This window comes from Natator depressus, chromosome 21 (assembly GCF_965152275.1).
Source record: "Natator depressus isolate rNatDep1 chromosome 21, rNatDep2.hap1, whole genome shotgun sequence".
Classification (NCBI taxonomy): Eukaryota; Metazoa; Chordata; order Testudines; family Cheloniidae; genus Natator; species Natator depressus.
Genome location: NC_134254.1, coordinates 7,207,411 through 7,229,561, shown reverse-complemented (window position 1 = coordinate 7,229,561; position 22,151 = coordinate 7,207,411). Strand labels below are relative to the sequence as shown.

The 22,151-nt window shown below is 48.0% G+C and overlaps 1 protein-coding gene across 1 annotated transcript in view; it reads left to right on the top strand.

Annotated features, from left to right (window-relative positions):
* CNTN2 (contactin 2) overlaps nucleotides 1–22,151 on the top strand; it is a 51,074-nt gene that overhangs the window by 8,646 nt on the left and 20,277 nt on the right. The window contains exons 2-6 of the mRNA XM_074936301.1: nucleotides 11,570–11,675; nucleotides 17,293–17,437; nucleotides 18,501–18,676; nucleotides 19,498–19,593; nucleotides 19,958–20,167. Coding sequence (XP_074792402.1) covers nucleotides 11,621–11,675; nucleotides 17,293–17,437; nucleotides 18,501–18,676; nucleotides 19,498–19,593; nucleotides 19,958–20,167 — 682 coding nt within the window. The 5' untranslated portion in view covers nucleotides 11,570–11,620. The remainder of the gene's footprint in view (nucleotides 1–11,569; nucleotides 11,676–17,292; nucleotides 17,438–18,500; nucleotides 18,677–19,497; nucleotides 19,594–19,957; nucleotides 20,168–22,151) is intronic.

Genomic DNA, 22,151 nt, shown 5'->3' with positions numbered 1-22,151 from the left:
TACAGCCTAAATTCTCCCCTTTTCTCAAGTTCATCCCATTACACCATATGCCACGCTAAATAATTCCTTTTCATTCCCAAACATAGATGACACCTTAGGGGCACTTTGGGAGACAGGAACCAGGAGATACTTATCTGTAATTGATAATGATCAACAGTCAGTTTCCATTAAGAAATAAAATAATCAGTGACCAATAGGTCACCCCATTGCAGCCAAGAAAAAGTAACTGGCATGCCTTGGAGCTAAAATCAACATTCCCGCAAAGTAGCAAGGAGAAAGAGGATGAAGCCTGACCTTGACAGAACCAGCTTTCCAGCGTGGGGCTGCCAAATGCAGGCAAAGCAGCTGCAGAATCCTGCAGGAGAAACCATTGCCAACCGGGCATCAGCTAAGCAATAAGCATTGGAGCCTCATCTCCACATGCTTCTGTTTGCCCAGCTGCATTACCAACTTACAAAATAAAGACTCCCAAAGCCTCTTCTCTTCAATCCAGGCAGCACACACCCCACCAAAAGCCAAGTAACTCAGGTCATTGAAATGTACTGGAGTTTCCTTGGGTTCAGAACGCACAGCTCTGCGTTGCATTCATTCATGTAGATCATTTCAGGCAATTAACAAATGCAGAAATATTGTGTGCAGGCCTATGTGTTAACGAACAGACTCGCCTACACTAAGGGTCCTACAGCCAATAAACAATGGTTGTTGGCAATACCATTGCAAGCTTCAAGCCTCCACCCTTTGCATTATGCCCTTTGTAAGGGCCACATCCTGCAATCTGATTCACTTGGGCTAGACCTTTGCACAGAGTCCACAGAATCAAGATCTGGCCCTAAAAGACCAGCTCTGCAAGGAAAGTGGCAGAAATGAGCATTGGTCTCTGGGGACGCCTGTCTCAAAAGTAGGGTAGTTTCCATTGATATAGATAGCAACTCTATATGTTTAAAATAATTCCAAATCAGTTGTTTTGCATGAAGTTGTAAATACACCTGAGATGAGACTGAGACCTGCGGTGGGCAGGGTTTTGGAATGACTCCTTAAAAAAAAAAAAAAAAAAAAAGGAAGGAAGGAAGGAAGCTTCCTGGGCTTCAGCTGGGCCCAACCCAAAACCTCAGACCCAAACCTGCAAACTTTGGAGCTGCCTCCAAATCTGAACTGGGCTCTGGATCCAAATATGCAGTTGGCCCCCCTCTTTACTACAGAGCAAAAGCAAGTGACAGGGTGCTCAATACTTGGGTTTTAAACATTGCAGCTTTGAGCTCATCTCTAGAAAAGAGCAATCTAACTCAGGAAGGCGAGCCAGATTCTGACAGTCATTTTTAGGGGGCAATAAGTCCAGGCCTGTGACTCAGTAGTAACACAACACAGGCCCTCAGGGGGTTCCCCAAACTTGTAGTAGCTGGGAATGCCGCACAGGCAGAGTGGGGCTGGCATTGATGGCTGTGCACAGAGATGAAGGACAAATGTTTAACTATCAAAGGAAGACCCCCCAACACCAGATTCTTACTGGCTTAGATTCCAAACCCTCAAACTCTGTGCATGAACCCGGGGCTCTGACTGCCCTGTTCCAGCAAAGCCCAAAGAGGGACGTTTATGGGGTATTCTGCCACATTTTCCTTTCCAGAAAGAGAACAGGGAGCTGGGCAGCACTGCGGCAGTCTAACCACTCACCCCCTCTCAGTTTGTTATTTTAAATCCCTGTTTCTTTTCTCTTTCATTCACTTCAACTTACCTGTTCCGAGCTGCTGCTCTGCACCTCAAGCTCTGCTTGGCAAATGAGCTCCAACATGGACAGCAGCTGATTAGAGACTAAATCCCACCCCCAGTTAGTGCTAATTCGGGCTAGTAGCCAGCAAAGGTATGGTTAGCTAGACTGGACTTGGTGAGCAATTAGCCTCAGTTAGGCCCAGCTGGGGGTTGTTCTCTGGCCTGTTTCAGACACAGGCAGTTGTTCTGTTTGTTTATTTTGCTCAGACTGCTGGGATTTAATAAGCATGTTTGGTAATGAGAGCACCTGAGTGCGCAAGCAGTCTGGCTGTGGTTATTTCTTCCCCTCCGCTCCCCATCCCACACCACACTATTAGCCTTCTCTTTTGTTAAGTGTTTCTAGCCACTTCCCAGCCAGTAGGAGGCTCTGGAAAGCTAAAGGAATTTACCAACTTCTGCATTGACATCCAGGCAGAGGGAGCTTTGCATTAACTTCAGTGTGGCTCCAGGCAAGTGCAAGGTTGTGCCTGTTCAGATCCAATTCCACAATCAGGGCCTTTATTTCCAATGCTTTTCAGAGTTAGAGCTGGTTAGAGGGGCTTTGCACCATTAAGTTTTCAATAGCCGTTGGTCATAGGGTGACCAGACAGAAAGTGTAAAAAATCAAGACACTTGTTTTTTCCAGGTGGGGTGACGGGGGTGTAGTTACATGTACAAGACAAAGACCCTAATATTGGGACTTTCCGATGGTCACCCTAGTTGGTCACCTTTTCTAGTCGCTGGTTAGAGTAGGCTGGAGCCCTACCAGAGATGGGTGAGCAGCATTCTTCAGTACTCAAGCTTCAGAGAGCGATGGCTTGATGTCTGCAGCACTATCACCACACTGGATGTGATTCAACCTCTGGAGGTCTTTGAACAGAAGGAGAAGTTAGCTACTGCCCTATGTGAAGTATCCCTTGCCCTGAATGTGCAGTCAGCCTAGAGGCCCCAGATGGGACAGAGCAGATGCTCAACAGCTGTTGTGATTCCTATGTTAGTGGTCACAAAATAACTCTAGACTGCAGGTGTAGTGTGGACAAAATGTTATACAAACCACCTGTACAGCTCTGCCAATGCCACTCAGTTCTGACCTCATCCCACTTGTTGCTTTGGACCTTGGCTACTAGACAGCACTATCTGGGATGTTCAACAACCAATCTGGGCCCATGGTGCTTGAAAGAGATCTTGATTCAGTGACTGCAGTTCTGCCCCTCATACTTTGTCTGGACAACTGAAGCCCTTATAGTTCCCAATACCACTCTGCCAATGCATCTCAGCCTTCCCACCCTCCGCCTCTTAACGCTATTCCAGATCTGCCCACCCCCACTGGAGCTAATCAGGCCCAAATGTGCAGTGGTTTTGTGATGCAGTAAATGTAAGATAAGCAGAATGAAAACACCTGGCTTATTTCGGTATTGATTTGAGACTAGATCTCAACCCAGGTCTCCAAAGGTAATAGGCCAGTGCATTCACTCCCTGCACTAAGTGAGCCCTCTTCACAAGTGCAGAGTGATGGCAGTAGATAGAAACTGAGGAGCATTCCCCTGCCCCCAAAATATTTAACCCGCTGTAGTAGATTTGACTTGAAATCAGGGACTTCAGAGTCCGTGAGAACCGGGCAGCTTTGGGAGCGTACGGTAAGACCCAACACATTGGTTTAGCCTTCTTAGCGCTTCCGCTGAGCCACAGCCCACAGCCAATAAAATGAATCCAGAAAGCACACCCTATAAACCTGCAGCACCAGACCTCCCCGGGGGCAGGTGCTGCAGCCCCAGAGGGACAACCAGTAGAGAATGAGCTACGGGCTGTAAGCACCATCTGCTCGCCTCGTAATCCCGCAGAGAAAGAGCCTCCTGGGGCTATGCTCCTTCCTTTAAAAACACTGTACCCAGCATCGTTTTCAACTGGGCTTGTACAATTACCACACAGTGAGGAGAGAGCCTGTGCAGGAAAATCTTTAGTGCAATCCACATACAGTTGCCCACCCCACCCACAGCTTCCAGCTCCTCTGGGTCACTTCAGGGCACAGCTGCGGCTGGCAGATTCTAGGGTGGAAGAATGGACCCCCCTTGCAAAGCTCTTGCGGCGGGGATAACAAGCCACCTTGCTGTTCTGCCTGAGCCCTGGTAGCTCAGATTTGCCCCCATGGGTCAGGATGATCTGCAGAGACTGTGCTGAGGGTCATGGCTGTGCCACGGAGAGGGCCTTTGTTTTCGGGGGGGTTTTTGTTTAAAATTTCCTGGGAATTTATCAGTGTATATTTTAAAGAAATTAAATGGGTGTAAAGTGGCAAAAAAACAAAAATGAAGGGCGAGGAGGGTGAGGGATACCCGATACTCTCATGGGAGGCCAGCAGGCTCAGGTGGAGGGTACCCAAGACAGTGGATGACTGTAGTAACTGTCCTTTCTCAACAGCCCCGTCTGTAGCCTGCTGCCTGGCTTTATGAGCCTGATCCTAATCTATCTCCTGCTCCCTGGCTCCTGTTCCAGGTGCAGCCTGTGGAGTTGATTGGTCATCCCAGCCACCTTAACCCCACTCAGTCCTGTGTGGGGTGGACACCCCATCGCACACCCCAATCAATGACCTTACCAGCGCTGTTTCCTCGGTTGTGCAAAGAGCCAGTTTGCTTTTGTAGAGTTGCCCAGGAGCGTTGGGGCTGTGCACATGTTGGTTTTTGTCGGCTTGTTCGTTTTCCTGTAGGGTTGCTCACAAGTGCAGGGGCATCATGCACTGTCTTGTTTTTGTAGGGTTGCTCATGAATCCAGATGGAACTGAGCTGCAAAACAGAGATGGATTTTGAACCCCTGTAATCTGGATTTTTGGTTTGACCCATTACAGACAGTGAGGCCAGCTGCCAAACCTGGATCCTGGTTTGGATTTTGGACACCTGACCATTAGAGGATATTCTGGTCAGGAGTGTAGAATTTATACTGGTCTCCTTATGGAAGCAGGGACCAACTGCAAAACTTGGATCCAGTTTTGGATGCTGAATCCCATGAAGTTCAGGAAAGTTTAAGTTTGGTATTTAGATCCAGTCCCATCCCTGTTCCTGAACATGGGCTGCTGTAAAAGCACTGGTTCTTAGGAAGAATGAGCAAACAAATACATTATAATAAAATTAATTAAAATCCAAAACACTGAGGCATTTTGTTCTGAGGAGAAAAAAACCACAACAAATATTGCATGGACTTTGCAAACCAAAGCCAAAAAAAGATCACATTTGGGACCTTCCCAACTTCACCATCCTCCCTTTCAGCACTGTATGAACGCCTGGCTCCCTGTCCCAGCCATGGCAACAGAGTCAGGAATGCCCTTTTATTATGGGATATTGCTGCTGTAGGAATGGTTACGTTTATGCCCAAATGCTCATATTGTCACTTAACCAAGAGGGATTAAGCTACACTCATTTAATAGATTGCACTGTGGCTGTGATGGCATCATAGTCTCCTCCTGTTAGAGCCCAGCTCCTCGCCGAAGGGGTGGGAGCTGACAGATTGAGGCAGTGAGCACTGCTGAGGAGGTACAGCACTGCCTAGGCTGGCAGCCCTAGGGGGCCACGAGGTCCCACACACGTCAGAGTAAATCAGAGCAACTCTAGAAGGGTACACGTTAAAAACTCTCAAGGAGCAGGGAGTAAAAGGTGGGGATGGGCTGCCTCACAAAATGCAAGGCAAGATGGGAGGCTGGAAGGGAGAGGCTGTGGACTTTACTTCTCAATGGACCTAGTTTGGTGCAAATGCACTGGTTTTCAGGGGAAAGGGTGGCTGTTACTTTTTGACAGAACGAACAGGGATTTTAATATAGGTCTTTTGCTGGGGTAGGGAAGGAATGAACAGGCAGTCTGGATTTTTTTTATTTATTTTTTTAATCTGCCTGACTCCCGCTGTGAGTTCCAGGTGCATCCACATAGAATATAACTGCCGTGCTGCTAAATGCACCATGCAGACTGTCCCAGCCTTGCTACTGAATGACCCATGCAGACCACCCCTGCTATGCTGGCCAATTGCCGCCAGTGAATCCATGCTGAAAGTGCCTGGCGTACTGCGTAATATACTCCAGGTCTTCATAATGGCCACTGATATCAACTAAAGTCAATGGTTAGTGATGGCACAGTGGATGAGGGTCTCCAGTAATGCGGTTTAAAGACTTAACAGATGGTTCATTCCACATATGATACTGGCAGATCTGAGAGACAAGGTGGGCGAGGTAATATCTTTCAATGGGCCAACTTCTCTTGGTGGAAGGGACAAGCTTTCAACTTCACACAGCTCTTCCTCAGAGCTGGAGAAGGTAACCAGAGTGTCACAGCTAAATACAAGGCGGGACAGACTTTAGCATAGATTGTTTAGATCCCGAATAGAAAGTGTTCACAGGTTCTTGGAACTGAAGTAGCTGGTCACAGGTAACCAACCAAATGGGAGTGAAATCCATCTGTGAAGGCAGTGTCACATCATCCTAATCTCCAACCCTCCAGCCTTTATCGAGTCACCAGTCATTTTCCCCACTGAAGCCGTGATTCCAGGTGAAATGTGTTCACATATATGCATCCGCATGCACTCGTTCACCACAAGGAACCTCGGTGCCTTTTAGAGTGACTTCATCCACAGGATCAGCTCCCAGAGAAAGCTCTCGTACTTAGGGGGGCTTGGAAGGCAGAGAGGCTCAGGGGAATTCTAAGTGTCTCACTGTAGCACCATAACGTCATTTCCATGATAATGGATCTTTCCCAGCTCCCAGGGGCTTCCTAGGAAAAGCTTAATGCTTCAGTGGCTACATGTATGTGTTTTCAGACATGCACACCCTTCCTCCATTAATGAGGGCATCCATCAGTGGGCCTGACAGATCCCCTTTTAGTGCAACAGAAGGCTCTGGAGTGGTTGTCAAAACATCAGATACAAATGGGGAAACAAGTCCCAGACCAGGTCCCAGAGGCCCCTCTTCTAATTAGAGGCAGAGACAGGTCTGGGCTGGATCGTCAGAGATCCAAAACTCTGGGCAAGTTCAGCTCCAAATGTAGTATTCAGGGCTCAGACCCACCTTTCTAAGGTGAATTCAAAGCCCTGAACTTTGGGGAAGTTCAAATGCAGGTCCAGCTCTGATCTTCTTGAGTCAGGCTCTACACCGAGATGAATGGGAACATGGACTCCAGAATAGCCTGGGGAAGTTCTATTCCCATCTCTAATTGTAGATAATGCAAACAATGCAGCAATCTCTCTGTCCATTATGCAGCCTCGCTAAGTGTTGACTATACCTCGGCACCACCTCGAGCTCTTCCTATTGATCATGTTCCCATTTTTGCCAGACATTTTCAAGGGGGCTAACACAGGCCCGGATGAGGCCCAACATGTGAGAAGTGCCCACTTCCCATGTACACATGACTTGAATCTTGTTTTGAGACATGTACGTCCCTTTTCCAGATAAGACTCCTTGGGATGGCTCAGTGCCAACGAGAACCATTTTAAACAGGTTTTCTCCCTGCTAACCTCCTCTCCTCTTCCTCCTGCACCCTGCAGTCCGAGCACGGATTTACACATAAACCAGATACTGAGATGAATTTTGGGGGATACCAGATGCGTCAGCTCACCATAACATCAGGCAGATGCCAGCAGATCAGCATTAACATCCCTCTGGAATCCTGAAGCAATGAAAATGTCACCGAAATGAGAGAAATGATACAGTGAGCCCATAAATCCCACCCCAGCCCATTATTTCATAAACTGGACTTCCAATGGCATGACTCTGTTAGCTGATTACGTAGGTCTTGCTTCATGTCACTGGGTCACTTTACTTTGTTCTGGATGCAGGTCCATTCTGATTGTCCCCTGGATGTAGCAATAAAGGGGGAGAGAAAAGGCTCTGAGGTTAGATGTGACTAATCCCCTCTCTCGTCATCTGATGAAACAAACAAAGATGGGTCTTTCCATTTCCACAGCTAGCTTCAGTGGTACTCGCGTTCCTGGGGAACTTTCAAGCATCGCCAATGAAGCGTCTCTGCTGGGCCATAAGGAATGAACCCTATGGTTTGAAACACACAAGGGCACTGCCCACACTTGCTGCAGCAGAACTGTGAAGTCCTGTCTTGCAGGCAGTTAAGTGTCCTCAACTGGCCTTCCCGGTGCTAGTTTGCAGAGTAAATACACAACAGCAAAGCACATTTGTATGGTGCCTTTCCTCCTGAAGGAACTGTAAATACTTTACAGGCTGTATAATCAATAGAATATGATTTATCCAAACTCCTCTTATCCAAAACACTCATCATTTGAAACTGGATAACATCCGTTACCCTGCAGCAGTCACACTAGAAATCTGAATAAATTCTACACTCTCTCTACTAGTCAGATAAACAGGGGTCTGGTGCAGAGGGCTTCTCATCCACCAGTGTGATGCAACCACTTCTGAGATGAAATGCAGCAGGTATTCTGCACCAATAACAAATTAATGAAGACTGGATTCAGTTGAATCCACAGAGGGGAACTGCTAATTTGGCAGAATGGAATAACCCAGTTTGGAATTTAGCCAGGCAATCTTGCATGAAAAACTTTGTAAAGGAAAGAGCTGTGAGAGAGAGAGATGGAGGGCATCCACTCATAAAGGGAGTTAAAAAGAGAAGATGATTTGAATAGCAGCAATCAGGGCATTGTGAAGCTGGGGGTAGGCTCTAGCTGCTGAGACTCGGCGTAAATTCAAACAAGCAGGATTGGGGTTCAAAATACAGTTAGGCGCTGTTTGATAAATAATTAAAGCCAGCTCACTTGTGACGAGATAGCAGCCTTGCTGGGAGATGGAGAAGAAAGTGGGGAGCTGGCACACGTAAATATGCAGAGGGTTATTGAAACTCAACCCCGCTCCTTCTATGATGAGAGCTCCTGCCCAGTCACGTACACTTGGGACTAGTGTTCGTGTAAGCTACACACTCAGGAAAGGCAGAATGAAATTTCCTTTCATTCAAATGCAGCTTCTATATTTTATAAAGCAGAAAAACGTAAAGTGCAATTAAAATGAGAGAAGTGACAGATCCACAGATCTGCTCTCCATGTATCACCAAGCCTTATCTGGTGACCAAATGCATCTTTTTACCCCAAGAGGGAGGATGTCCCTGTGGATACAACACTGGACAAGGACTCAGGAGAGCCCTAGACCAGTCTCTCTCAGCCTTTTCAGGTTGGAGACCTCTTATTCGAAGTCAATATTTTTCGTGACCTCCTTCCATATACTCTAACAGTAAGAGTAAAATGTGTATCAATGCGAAGCCTAGATAACTGTGTGTGTGCGCGTGCGTGTTGCGAGAGGCTGACAGAGACTACGTGGCCTGTGCAGGGAGTGAGATCTTCTTTGCTGTGCGTCATAATAAAATCATCAACGTCTCATGACCCCCTCCCACCCCCAATTGCCTTTTGAGACTCACCGGTTGAGTAACACTGGTCTACAGGACGTGGGAGAGTCACTTGGCATGCGTTACCATAGCACCTAAGAGTCCCAGTCATGGACCTGGACCCTACTGGGCTAGGCACTGTACAGACACAGAACAAAAAAGATGTTCCCTGCCCTAAGGAGCCTACAACAAGAGAGCACAGATTGATGCAGACAGGTCAGTTGGACAGTACAAGGAAACAGTGAAACAAGACTGGTCAGCAAGGGGGTCTCAGCACAACACTCGGGGCCTGATTCTCATTTAAAGTGGGTCCAAATTACACCATAAAAGTGGCCTAAAGCAGCTTTAATGTAAATTAGAATCAGGCTCTGAATCTCTCTGTGTTTCAGTTGCCCACCTGTAAAATGGGGATAATGACACTTCCTTCCCACGCTTTGTCTGTCTTGTCTATTTCGACTCTAAGCTCTTTCGGGAAGAGATGGTCTCTTACTATGGGTATGTACAGCTCCTAGCATACCATGGTGCTCCGGTCTTGGTTGGGGACTGTAGGCATCACCTTAATACAAATATAACAACAACATGAGCCCTGAAAAGTCACGACAGCTATGGGACAGCAGGGTTCTCATCTGCTTCACACATCATGAAAAGCAAAGGTCTGATCCAAACCCCTGTATCCACGCTCCCCAGAACCCGGGGAAGGTTTAGATCTGGATCCAGTCTTCTCTCTCCTAAGCCCCAACAGTGTAGACTTTTGTTCCTGGTGAGCATGTAAGAGGCAGAAAAAATCCAAGAGGCTTTTCAAATCTCACGTGTGTGGCATGAGATAGATCATCTTTCCACCTTGCAAATCAAGCATGCTGAATCTGGTGTCAGTGAGCAGAAATACACGTGGAACCAGCTCTGTATTCAGGCACGTGTGTTTCAATTATTTACGATTTATTCGTGCAGCGGAAATGCCTCTAAGCCCCCACTGTCCTGGGCACTGGACAAGCATATAACATAGACGCTTGCCCAAAAGAACTTACAGTCTAAGTTTAAGACGAGAGCTCGTCAGTGGGTACAGCAAACAGGTGGTGTGAGGAGCACATGGGAAAAGTGACAGAGCGACGAACAGTGGCTAAGCAGCAATCGCAGTATTCCACCTGCCTAGCCATTGTCAAGTGGTCTCAGTACTGGTTTATTTGGGGTTCACTTTAAGAGGGGCACCCAATACATGGCTAAGAAGCAAGCCCCTGACTGTCATTTTTTAAAAGTCACTTTCGTTAAGAGAAAAAAACTTAGCTCCGTTTCAATATTCTTGTTAAAGGGAAACGGCTGGGCTAGTTAAAGCTAGTCAGATGGCAAATCGAGTTCAGAATGATGCACCAGCAGCAAGACTGAGATTGCCAGGTGTGTGCAGTGGGCGTGGCAGCAGGGGTCAGGGGAATGTTGCAGCAGGAGGTTCATAAGCTGCTGCAGGCTTTTTTGATCCCACGGAGAAGCTGGAAAAGAGGGAACCCTCTTAGGGGACTAGCAAGACTGCTGCACCCACTAACCAACATCACTGCATCAGCAAATGTCCCAGTGCACCCTTGCCTCTTGTTTTAACTCCGCAGAGGCGTCAGTGAAGAGAAATACAAAAAGACCAAGTAGGTTGCAGCGAAACCTCCGAGAGGACTCCCCAAAATATCACCTCTGAGCACGACAGCTGATCCTCTCCATCTCAGTACACCTGTCGCTATGATAACTGAGCAGGGCCATCCCACCCCGCCCAAAGGGACACTGGAGGCAACTCTTGGGCTGATTCACACACACTCACCCAGGCACATGGGGCTCTGTAAGTTATAAGACCCCATGGGACAGTGGGATGAGAATGTGATTGGGGAAAGGGAATGCTGAGGCTTTTCTTTGTTTAATTTGGTCTCCTTTGGCTTATCATGAGCTGTGGACCAGGAGGCAGAGGCAAGGGACAGCCTGACCATGAGATTAAGAAGAGAAACACAAAATCGAGAGGGGATCTGAACGGAAAATGTTCAGGGTAGCAGCAGTGCCTGGAGGTAGAGGTGGTCACAAGTTTTTTTGTCAAAACTATTTATTCAGTGAAAACGTGGATTCTCACAAAACAAATTTTCACCAAATAAATATTTTTTTTGTCCAAAACCCCCAAACCTGAACATTTTTGCTTTTCAGTCTTTTGAGGAAAACCTGGATAATTTAAAAAATGTTTTGTTTTTGTAGAACGTGTGTGTCTGGAGGGGAATGATTTTCCAACCCCTGCCAACTCCAGGGTCATGAAAGAGTGGGAAATGGTTCTTTGGGTGTACTTCATCACGCAGTGGGATGCCCCTTAGAGGGAGCGCTCCACGTCAGAGAGACAGCCAGTGGGGATTTCCCAGCTGGAAGTTAGGCTCTGGAACAGCTGGAACTGGACTGCCCAACTGCTGCGAATAAATCCTCTTTTCTTTCTCTTGCAGGGTCCCTGTCCCTATTCCTCGATAAAGATAACCCCCACCCCGAGGCACACGATGGGAGCTCCCACAGAGCTGGTTTTCATCTCATTAGCCATCATCACCTTTACGGGTAAGAGGGAGCATCTCAGCCTGGGAATGCACGCCGGGCGGTGGCACTGACTAACTACCAGATATGCAGCAGCTGGGGAACCAGCTAGGTTGTTTGGATCTTCATCCAAAATGCCGAAGGTGGAATTATTTGGGGCACATGATTCACCTATTACATGGCTCGCCTAGCATGAATCCTGTGTGTTCTACATATGGCTTTAACATGGCTTGTACATGTTTCTCATGTGGAGTTCATACAGCTCAGGAGCACGACTTTAGTGTCTAAGGTCCGATTGCACCAGTCAGAGCGAGGGAGGGAGGGAATGTGTGGCACACTGCAAATAGGCTGCCCTCTGTCTGAGTTCACTATCAATGAAATTCACCCCTCTGCACCACTTATGTCCCACTTCAGCAAGTGGTGCCTAGGATGTGTTTTGGCCCCCTGCACAGGGGTGAATTTCACCCCATCAGCAGATCACACTGTTGACACAGCCACCTCCTCTCGCTGCTTTTCCAGGGACGCATTTTCCACCATCCCTCTGTCATGTAGACCCCCATTTGCTGTTCATAATGGACCACGACTGGATCTCAAGTCATTTCAGGCTGTGTTTTAAAGGGACATCCTCTCAGCAGGGAGTCCTTTCCTTCAGACAGCTGAAAATTAGATAATGTCTTTGAGCTAATTCATCCTCCCAGGGAGAGGCTGCTCTGCTGTCCTTTATAAATATCTAATTACCTTTTAATGTTCTCTGGGTCCCTAGGGAGGGGAGGGGCATGGCCTGGCCTAGATCAGGAGGCAATCAACCTGTCTGGAAATAGGTATGACCCAACTATGGTGGACACAGCAAGACAGGGCTGCGCCTCACTGTTAACCAGCTGCATTTATGAGACTTGCTCTCCATTCAGGCTGAGTCCATAAAGAATGAGTCACTAAAAAACTCTATGAGGCTATTTTCTAGTGACCTTTAACTTATGATGCAACCGATTTCAATAACCAAGTTTGTGAAGGGACTAGCACCTCGCGGTGAAACATCTCAAGTGGGCCAAGCAGGAGATTCAGGACTCTGGGGGTCCATTCCCAGCTCTGCCGCTGACTCCCTTGGGACCAGGGGCAAGTCTCTTCCCCGCTCTGTATATTGGTCAAACGATGGTGACGACCTCCCAGGAGTGCTGAGAAGATTAAAAGCTTGTAACGTGCAGAGAAAATTCTCTGATGAACAGTGTTACCAGAGTGCAAAATATGATTAAAGGAGAGTCTGAAAATATCTCTGAGGCTCTTCACTGAGAAGAAGCCCTAGAAAACGCTTGAAGTCTGCTACTAACCACAGCTGTGTCTATTTGTCCCCACGAGAAAGCTTCTCTTTAAAAATAACTGCTTTGGGTTTGGGTTTGGTTTTTTGTCTGCCTGTTCACGTTTCCTATAAAACCCATTCATTTCCCCTCACGTGCCAGCCTTCAGGCTGGGGGCAATGCCATAAAGCAACAAATACAAACTCTCTGTGCTTTATAATGGAATTGATGCTGACGCAACTTTGAACTGGATAGCACGACTGCAGCATTGACGCTCTCCTCCTGTTCCCCCCGTGCGGTGCGCAGGGCCAAAGAATCCAACCTCCCAGACAGCTGGTCTTTCCAGATCTGGCATTCAGCATATTCTGAGCACCAACAAGAAAAATCAAACTGGCAGAAATCAGCTGGCTTGGCAACACGGGGTGGGGCTGGTGCAGTCCCCTCCCCTGCTCACTGCAGTGGCAAAGGAGTTGAGACTATAGTTTTGTCTATTTTCATAATACACGATGTAGCTTTTTTTAATATTGATAGAGGTCGCTATGCCTGTAGTGTGCTGTGGCTCAGAGAGTGAAATATTACAAGTCCTAAACCAGTGTCTGGAATCTCTCTGGGTGCTCCAGTTTCCATCTTTTTCTATTTATTCTGACGTCTGATTTATTTCCTCAAGTGAGTTCCACTCTGCTCAGATGCAGCATTTGAGACACAGCTTTTCTTGCCCCATTTCACCAGCTGGATGGCCTAGGGCAGCAAGCTGAGAGGTCAAGTAAGATAGCAGCTGTTCCATTTTTCATGGGACATTCCCAGTTTTGACTGGATCATCCTGCTTCCTGCAAACTAAGCTTGCAGGACATGACTGTGTTTCAAAATGTCCTCAGGGCTTGAAAATTTGCAGCTGGACATCATGACCCAGCAATGCAACCTCCTGCTGTTGCAACAAGAAGACATTGTCCCAAAGGACGAAGATTTACAGACGACAGGTCTAAGGTGGAGTGATGTGCCCAGGGTCCTACAACGGAGTCAACGTGGCTCAGGCAGGCGTAGAATTTTCTCCTGGGCTCCCAGGCCTTCGCCCTAATCCATCTGGAATTTCAATGCCTTATTTTTTAACCTTGATAGGCTTGTGTTGGTGAACAAGTGAGATCTGGCCATTTCACCCAGACACCTGGGAATCATGGACACAAATTTGCCTGAACTTCTTGCACTGTTCACATACAGAAAATCAATGCTTGACCTCTGCAGTCCATAACCACTGCAGAGAAGGGCAGTAGAGGACAGCAAGAGTGTTTTGGTAGAATTAGAAGAAAAGATTAGCCAGGCTCGGCTTGTGTAGTGTGCACACACGGAGCAATGCATTTGAGTATTAATACCATGGCTTTCGGGTGATAAATAAATAGAAATAATTTGCCATTCATTACTTATTAAGTTCTAATGACTTAAATGGAAATGTGGTTGCTTAGTTGTTAAGCCTCAGTACGTTTGCTTTTTACTATTGGAATGGATTAACACACAACAGTCTTATTAATTCTGCATTAAACCCGGATTATTTTATCCACTGCCCAGCAGTGGTAAGATCAGCACAGAGCGATTTCTTGCTGAGAGCAGCTCAGTGTGTCTGCTACTGACATGGTCAGGAGGAGAGACTTTCACTTTTGGGAAGGGACTATTCCAGCAGCAAAGTGGGGGACATCTACATAGATTTGGGGAAGGGGCTATGAAGCCCCACAATACCACTGCCCTGATTTCACCATCTATAGGCCAGTTTGTGATGCCAGTGCGGCTCCTACCAATGTGAGTAACATGGGGGGGGGGGGGGGGTGTCACAACCTGTCCTTGTGTGTTTGGCCACTGGTACCCATACATCATAAAGGGCCCGGTGTGAGTCCAGCTCACTTGCAGCAGCACGTCCAAGCACTATACTGAGGCTCAGTGGGGGGACTCAGGTAATTGGTTAACGCTCAGGCACCAGTCCACAGACACAGCAGTAAGCAGCCAGCTGTTCAGAGAGGACTTAGCCAATTAGCGAGTCCCTCTCCCCTATTGCCCCCGTCCCTGTATGCCATGGCAGCTTAGACATCAAACAAGAACCCTATGAACCAAAGGTAAAGGGCGTCCAAGCTCAGACAAATCCTGCTGGGCCTTTCCCAGCTGGAATTCACTCTTGCATAAAACATCAAACTTATCAGAGGCTCTTCATTGAAACAGGGGTCCCACGGCATCCCACAGGGAAGGAGACAGAGTGACGGCTGGCGAGATAGCATAGGGTAGATATTAAATCAAACACAAAGCCGTCAAGAGCTTCCGCCGATCCCATTCAGATGGCAGGGGTGGCTGAGCTCTCCCTGGCTTATCAATTATGGGGCAGACAGGCCTCACCCTGAGGAGCTCACTGTCCACTTCAGCTGGTGGGTGGGTGACAATTGCTGGGGGGACGGGGGGAGGACACAAAATTGATGGTTATCTCACTAGTTGCTTGTGCTGTTAAGAATAAAAATCAATCTGAAATATGTATTTATATTACCGGTTTTATTACGCATGCCCCGGCGGGTGGCTCTGTCAGTGTTTCCATTTGTCTTGATAACAAGGTCGAATTCCTCCGTCTCACTTACAACATAATACTTTGCGCTTTTTAGCCAAGGAGGGAAAGAGACATCACCTCCATTTTGCAGAAGGGGAAACTGAGGTACAGAGTAGTGACCTGACTTGTCCAGAGCTGGGCACAGAAAACAGGTCAACTGATTCCCAGTGCAACTCCCTATCTAGTAGTCACACTCAGTCTCTGAATACAGAAGTATCCATGAGATCTACAATAAATCTAATAGAGAGGGCCCCTCCCCATCATGAAACAAAGAGGTGATGGAATTTAAGAGGGGGAAACCAGCAGCAATCAAGTCAGGTGGCATTCCTTTATGTGAAGGGTAGCTGGAAAAGGGAACAAAGCAGGAAGCATCAGGTGCTGCCCCAAGAACCATTCCACAGGAAGGCAAACACCACTGCTACACCAGTAACCTATCACTAAACCTGCAAATCTCATGAAGCACCCTGGGACAGATTTTTACAGGTGTTTGGGTGCCTAAAGATACAGAAGTGCATAGTGGGGTTTTCAGAAGTGCCTTCATGCCTAACTTGCATTGATTTCAATAGGCCTCTGTCTGCATCTATAAAAATCTTTACCTTTAAAAATCTGGCCCCTACCTTTGCTCAAGGAGCGTCCCTCTGAGATTTACTGTTTCTTACTCAAAAATGTCCAGTGTTTGATCCAGATCAGAAGTAAAAAAATATCCACAATTTATTTCCACTGAGCAAATGGCTCAATTTTGATCTCACGTAGTTTTTTACGCCAGGGTAGCTTCACTGGTAAAATCTACTCCTGATTTATGCTGCTGTAAGCGAGACCAGAATCCAGCCCATTGGATCTGAACACAGCCAAGCAAACTTAACACCCCCCCCTGCTGGTAGGCAAAACAGACCTAACAATTACTGCCTGTTTAGTGACTGCAGGGTCACTTTGCATGGCAGATGGGAACGGCAGGTTTCAAGTTCTAGAAAGAGGTGGTGACACAGATGATTTACCCAGTGCCCGAAAATGAGTCAGAAGCAGAGCTGAGAACAGAACCCTGGTCCCCTGATCTAACTCCTGCCTACCTACTTCTCAGGCAGGGGGTGAATTGGAGGAATTAATGAGGTAATGTTCGTACAACAATATAAAGATGTAAGTTGACATCACAAAGCTGACATTGTCAGTGTCGGGGCCAAGAATAAAACTCAGGGGTTCCCAGCTCCTAGTCCTGTGGCCAGTCCACTGCTCCACGCTGCATTCACCTGTCATTACTGCTCTTTGCATGCTAATCTAACATGTTAACCATTTGTTGTTTCCTAAGTCATGCTGCCCACTCCCAAATCGCGCTGGCAGAGAGAGAGAGAGAGAGAGAGAGAGAGAGAGAGAGAGAGAAAAGAGACTGTGCGAGATGCACACACATGTCAAAATACAACCATCCCAACTCCGGGGCTAGATTTGTTTGGGCTGTGCTGTCTAGTGGCTGGGGTTTTCAGGTTACGATGGCTTTTATTTTGCATGGTTCCCCTGCTATCGGGGAGAGACTGTGAATCCAGAAATTAACGTTGTAAGAAAAGTCCAACATCTGGACTAGAGAGGAGCCTGAGATGCAAAGTTCTAAGCCGGAGCTGAACTCTCCAAAGTCCAGAGGAGTTTGGTTGTGGGGTTTTGGTACAGGCCTCCTCTCTAGCTGGACTTGTCTCCCTTTTAAAAACGGTTTGACAAAAGCTTGCTCCAAAACCCCTCCTGGAGAAGCTGAGCTCAGCAGGATTTCTCTCATGCTGCTCCCTTGCAGGGCGGTGCCCAGCACACGGTACCATAAGGAACTATGGGCCAATCTTTGAAGATCAACCAGTCAACACCCTCTTTCCTGAAGGCTCAATAGAAGAGAAGATAACTTTGGCTTGTCGAGCAAGAGCCAGCCCTCCTGCAACTTACAGGTGAGGTGACCTGCTCCCATTTGTCTGTCCTGTATCCCTAAATGCCAAGCTGCTGCAGCGATGGGCATTTATAAATGCCTTAGGGAGACAGATCATAGAAACACCTACACAACTGCAGTGGGTTTGAACTACAGCAGAGGAGGAGCCTCCCATGTCTAGACCAGTACTAGCTGCCTTATTGAGCTGCGGGGTGTACTTATGAAGAGTCCTGCAGGACTGGCTTTAGTACACAAAGTCTTGCCCTGCTAGGTCACTGGTTTGAATCCAGCCCAGGTTGGTAATGACTCCAAGTTGTTACCACCTGACGACAGTTTGTAGAACCTATGTAGAATGACTGGGGGCATTTTCTAATGGATGATTGTTCATATCACAGAAGTCCCCACACTGGCATTCTCAGCAGAGAGGGATATAGAGTCAAGCTCTCTCAGCCGCGAAGGGTGACTGAGCCACTGCCTAGGTCCTATTGCCCTTCTAGGTCAGGATTGGAACCTGGTAGCAGGGCAGCTTGCCCTAGAGCCGTCCATTAAAAATTCCCCAGAGCTGCCCACCCAGCACTTTCCACAAGCATTACGTTCACACACCACCATTTATTTAAAAGAAAATCATGAATACGGACAGGCGCTGCCTCTCCTGCCCTACTGCATGTTGTCCCAGCACGCCCATCCTAAATCACCGTGGGCCTTTTCGTCTCAGTTCAGCTCTAACCCAGTCATGACACAGAAATACTCCATCCCACCAAAACTTACAGCTGAAATTCACTTGGGATCAGAGGGACAAGGGGCAGACGCTATGGGCCTTTCTGAAACTCTGGGGCTTCTGTTCTTCTTTCCCACCCATCGCAGTAGAGGCGGCTGAGAGATAATCCACTGTGTGCCTACTGGCACCACCCTAGCATAGTAAATATCGACTTCATCTAGCACTAGATACAACTGACCTTCCAATGCACCATGGTGTCCCCCTCATACCAGGGGCTGGTCAGTATGCATTGGTATCAGCCTGATGTGAACATGCAGCTGTGATCGTTGTTTCCTCCTCTCTGATCCCCCAACCGCGTTCTGGGCAGGTGGAAGATGAATGGCACAGAAATGAAGATGGAGCCGGATACCCGTTACAGGCTAGTTGGGGGCAACTTGGAGATAAGCAACCCAGTAAAAGCCAAGGATGCTGGGTCTTACCAGTGCCTGGCATCTAACCCCATGGGCACGGTCGTAAGCCGAGAAGCCTACGTCCGCTTTGGCTGTAAGTCACCTGTTCATCTCCACAGTGCAAACAGAATGCAGCCGCACTAGCACAGGGGGTAAATCAAACCTCCCACTGTTGACACAGGAAGATAAGGGAGATGTTTCCGTAGCCCCCCGTTGTTAGTGAGTTGGATGAAAAAGGCTTCCATGCCACTGTCTTTCTACCACCTTTTGCTTTTCAAGATACATTCATTCAGTGCCATGAGGGCAGCCAACACAAGGGCCATTTATGCCTCTGTTGGGAGTAGTAAAATATGCATGAATGTCAACCTTTGCCTTTTCAGTACTGGAAATCACACGGTACCCATCATCATCCCCTCGATTAAATCTTATAGACCCTTCCACTAATGGAAAAGGACCTGGCCATGCTTGGTGGTGCAGTTAATTCAATGCACTACCAGGAAAGGGGTGTTGGGAATGGTCTTTGGACCTCCATCTGCAAAGCCAATGGAAATCCAGGTGTATTACTGAAGAGATGAATGCATGGGCCTGGAGGGGGCTGGGAAGGAGTTGCATCATTCTCCAGCGCCTCCTGCTGGCCAGTCTGTGGGGCAGCGCTGGCTGCATTCTTGCAAAGACAGGTAATGATCCTGGCTCCCTGCAGGAGGTAGTCACTGTGTGAGCAACACGCCTCACTGCCCTGCCGCAGTGCAGTTCTCCCCCCTTTAATTCTCTAGGAAATGACATGATCCATGCTCACTCCAGAACCACACAACATGCCTCCCACGCTGGGGCACGACAAAACCTGATTCAAATGAAACTTATCCCCTCTGCAGCTGCGATGGCTGTTCACCTGCGGGTTTCACTGTGCATGTTTAGTTTTGCAGGAATTCTCCACAGAAGAGCGAGACCCCGTGAAGATTACAGAGGGATGGGGGTCGATGTTCACCTGCAGTCCCCCTCCACATTACCCAGGTAATGCACTACAGCAAAGGGGATATCAAAAGTAACTGGTTTGAGGGATTGCAGGTGATGTGTGAAGTGGCCTCATGCAGTGAGACAGGACCAGACCATAGGTTTGGCCCTTTCTTGCTGAGCCTTTGTCTGGGAATTCTAGAAGAGCCAATTTTCAAGAGTTACTTCTGATGTCAAGTCTCATGAATCAAAGGAGTCACATGATGGGGCTAGAGACTTGGAGAAGTTGACCACCACCCATAGAGAAACTTAGGGTCAGACTTGTGTCAGCATGGGAAGTAACCTTCTTGGCTCAGCCTGCTCTGGAAGTGGTCTAGGTGAACCAACATTTCTCACACGTCACCCTCAACTCTTTCCCATGCAGGCTTGTCCTATCGATGGCTCCTGAATGAGTTTCCCAACTTCATCCCAGCAGATGGAAGGCGCTTTGTCTCCCAGATGACAGGAAACCTTTACATTGCCAAGACAGAGGCATCGGACCTGGGCAACTACTCCTGCTTTGCCACAAGCCACATCGACTTCATCACGAAGAGTGTCTTCAGCAAGTTTGCCGGACTCACCCTTATTGCAGAGGGTCAGTGCTCTAGGGCTACTGAGTGGGAACATGGTGCCCCCTAGAAGCTGATTCTTATAGAGAGAGGGAACAGCTCTCCAAGATAAAGTAGGAAAGAGGGAGACTGGATGGCTCAAGCCTTTCCTCTCTGGGTCCCTGGTTCAAATCCTGGCCCAGTCAGTAGTTACTGATGGTTATTGCAATCTGCCATTCAGTGGCCTATCAGAAATGCATTTAGAGGGTCTCAAGTTGGTTGCTGGCACACAAAAGCATCACCACAGTGGCACTACCTTGCAGTCCCAACCTCTCATTTATTGCAGTTGTAGGAGGGGGAGACTCTTCTCTGCAGCCCACAACACCTGCTGACCCTGGCTGCCTTCACCTCCAACACCACCAAGACTCTCCCAGGCAGCAATGGGGGTTGGTCTGCAAGGGGCCTTCTCATGGGTCATGCACAACTGCAGCTGCTCAAAGGACTGCAAGGGCTACTCCCTCCCTACCTCTCTGGTACCACTCACTGCCCCGAAAGAGGGGATGCGGAGGCGAAACCCTGACTCCACACATGCCTGCCGAACTGGCTAGCTGCGCATGGGGGAATTAGCTGCACCGCACCAGTGGGTTTTATACCAAGCACACTGACATGACAAACCTTCCACAATGTAGCAGGAGGACAGACAAATTAAAAGGCATAAATGAGAGAGAAAAGAGGTTTGAGAACAGATGGAGATCCGAGGAGGAGGAGATACAGGGAGGCTGTGTCAGGTGGCAAGAGCTGCAGAGGAGGCGGCTCTCTGCCCAGCCATAGTGAGGCTATGTACAGCTACAGAGCAGGAGCCAAGGCTAAACAAGGTGAAAGAGCAGAATAGGAAATAAAGAGCAACAGGTGCCCTGTGACTGATTGGAACAAGTCCGGGGGGGGGGGGGGGAGTCTTAAGGACAACAGTTTTAAGCTGGACTCAGAAATGAATGGGGAGCCAATGTAGCATACGCTGCAGAATCCTGTAGGTGGTTTCACAGTGACTACAATTGTCATTCCCACAGGCAGCGGCACTTGTGGTTGTCACAGAAACAAGGTCTTTGGCTCAAGATTCAATGGGGAAAATTTTATGGCTTGATCCAAAGCCTATTGAAGTCAATGTGCTTTGGATCAGGCCTTTAGTTTGCTGAAGCAGCTGGAGATGTTGGGGAAGAGAAAGTGGAAGGAGAGAGAATCTGGAATTGGAACATTTCCCTTGGAAAACGCTTTCTATCTGCAAGGATTTTGGCGATGGTAGGAAAGTTCCAGGATGTCGTTTCTTTTCAGAACAGATTTAAGGCTCCTGCTTTGCGTAAAAAGCAAAATTACCAAACTACCTAAAGATACAAAATAAACTGCACGAGCCCCACGGTCAAAAGTGTGAGCCACTGAGATTGCCAGCTGCAGTGTTTCATCATTAAGAATTTAGGAGTCTCACATAGGGGGAGAAGAGCTCATCCTGTTTCCATTAGGAGGATGCATCCGTAGGGATGGGGCTACACTTCAGAAGCAATCAGAGATGGAAGATGGTGCAGAACGCAGCAGCTCACTGACTTAGCGGGGTGACTTGCTGACGGCATATGACACCAGTTCTCCAGGATCTGCACTGGGTGCCCATTGGTCCCTGAGAGGAGTTTAAAATGTTGGTTATATGATTTATAACACCTTAAATGGCTGGGACCAGCCTACATGAGGGACCACCTCTCCCCCCATGACGCATTACCACAGCTCAGTCAGCAGCGTGCCTGAGCTGGTTCCCCCTTGGTATAAAAGAGAGGGGGCAGCTGACAGGGTGTTCTCTGTGAAGGCTTTGGGACTCTGGAACTTGACAAAATCCCTCCTCCCACCCCCTGAATTTGATGACCTTATGGGCAGGCTGCAAAGGACATCTATTTGAAAGGGGGTTTTGCAGAGGGCTGAGGGTATGTATCCCATAATGAGGAGCGGATGAAATGGGGTCTCTGGAGGTGTCCGGCTGACTGAGTTCCT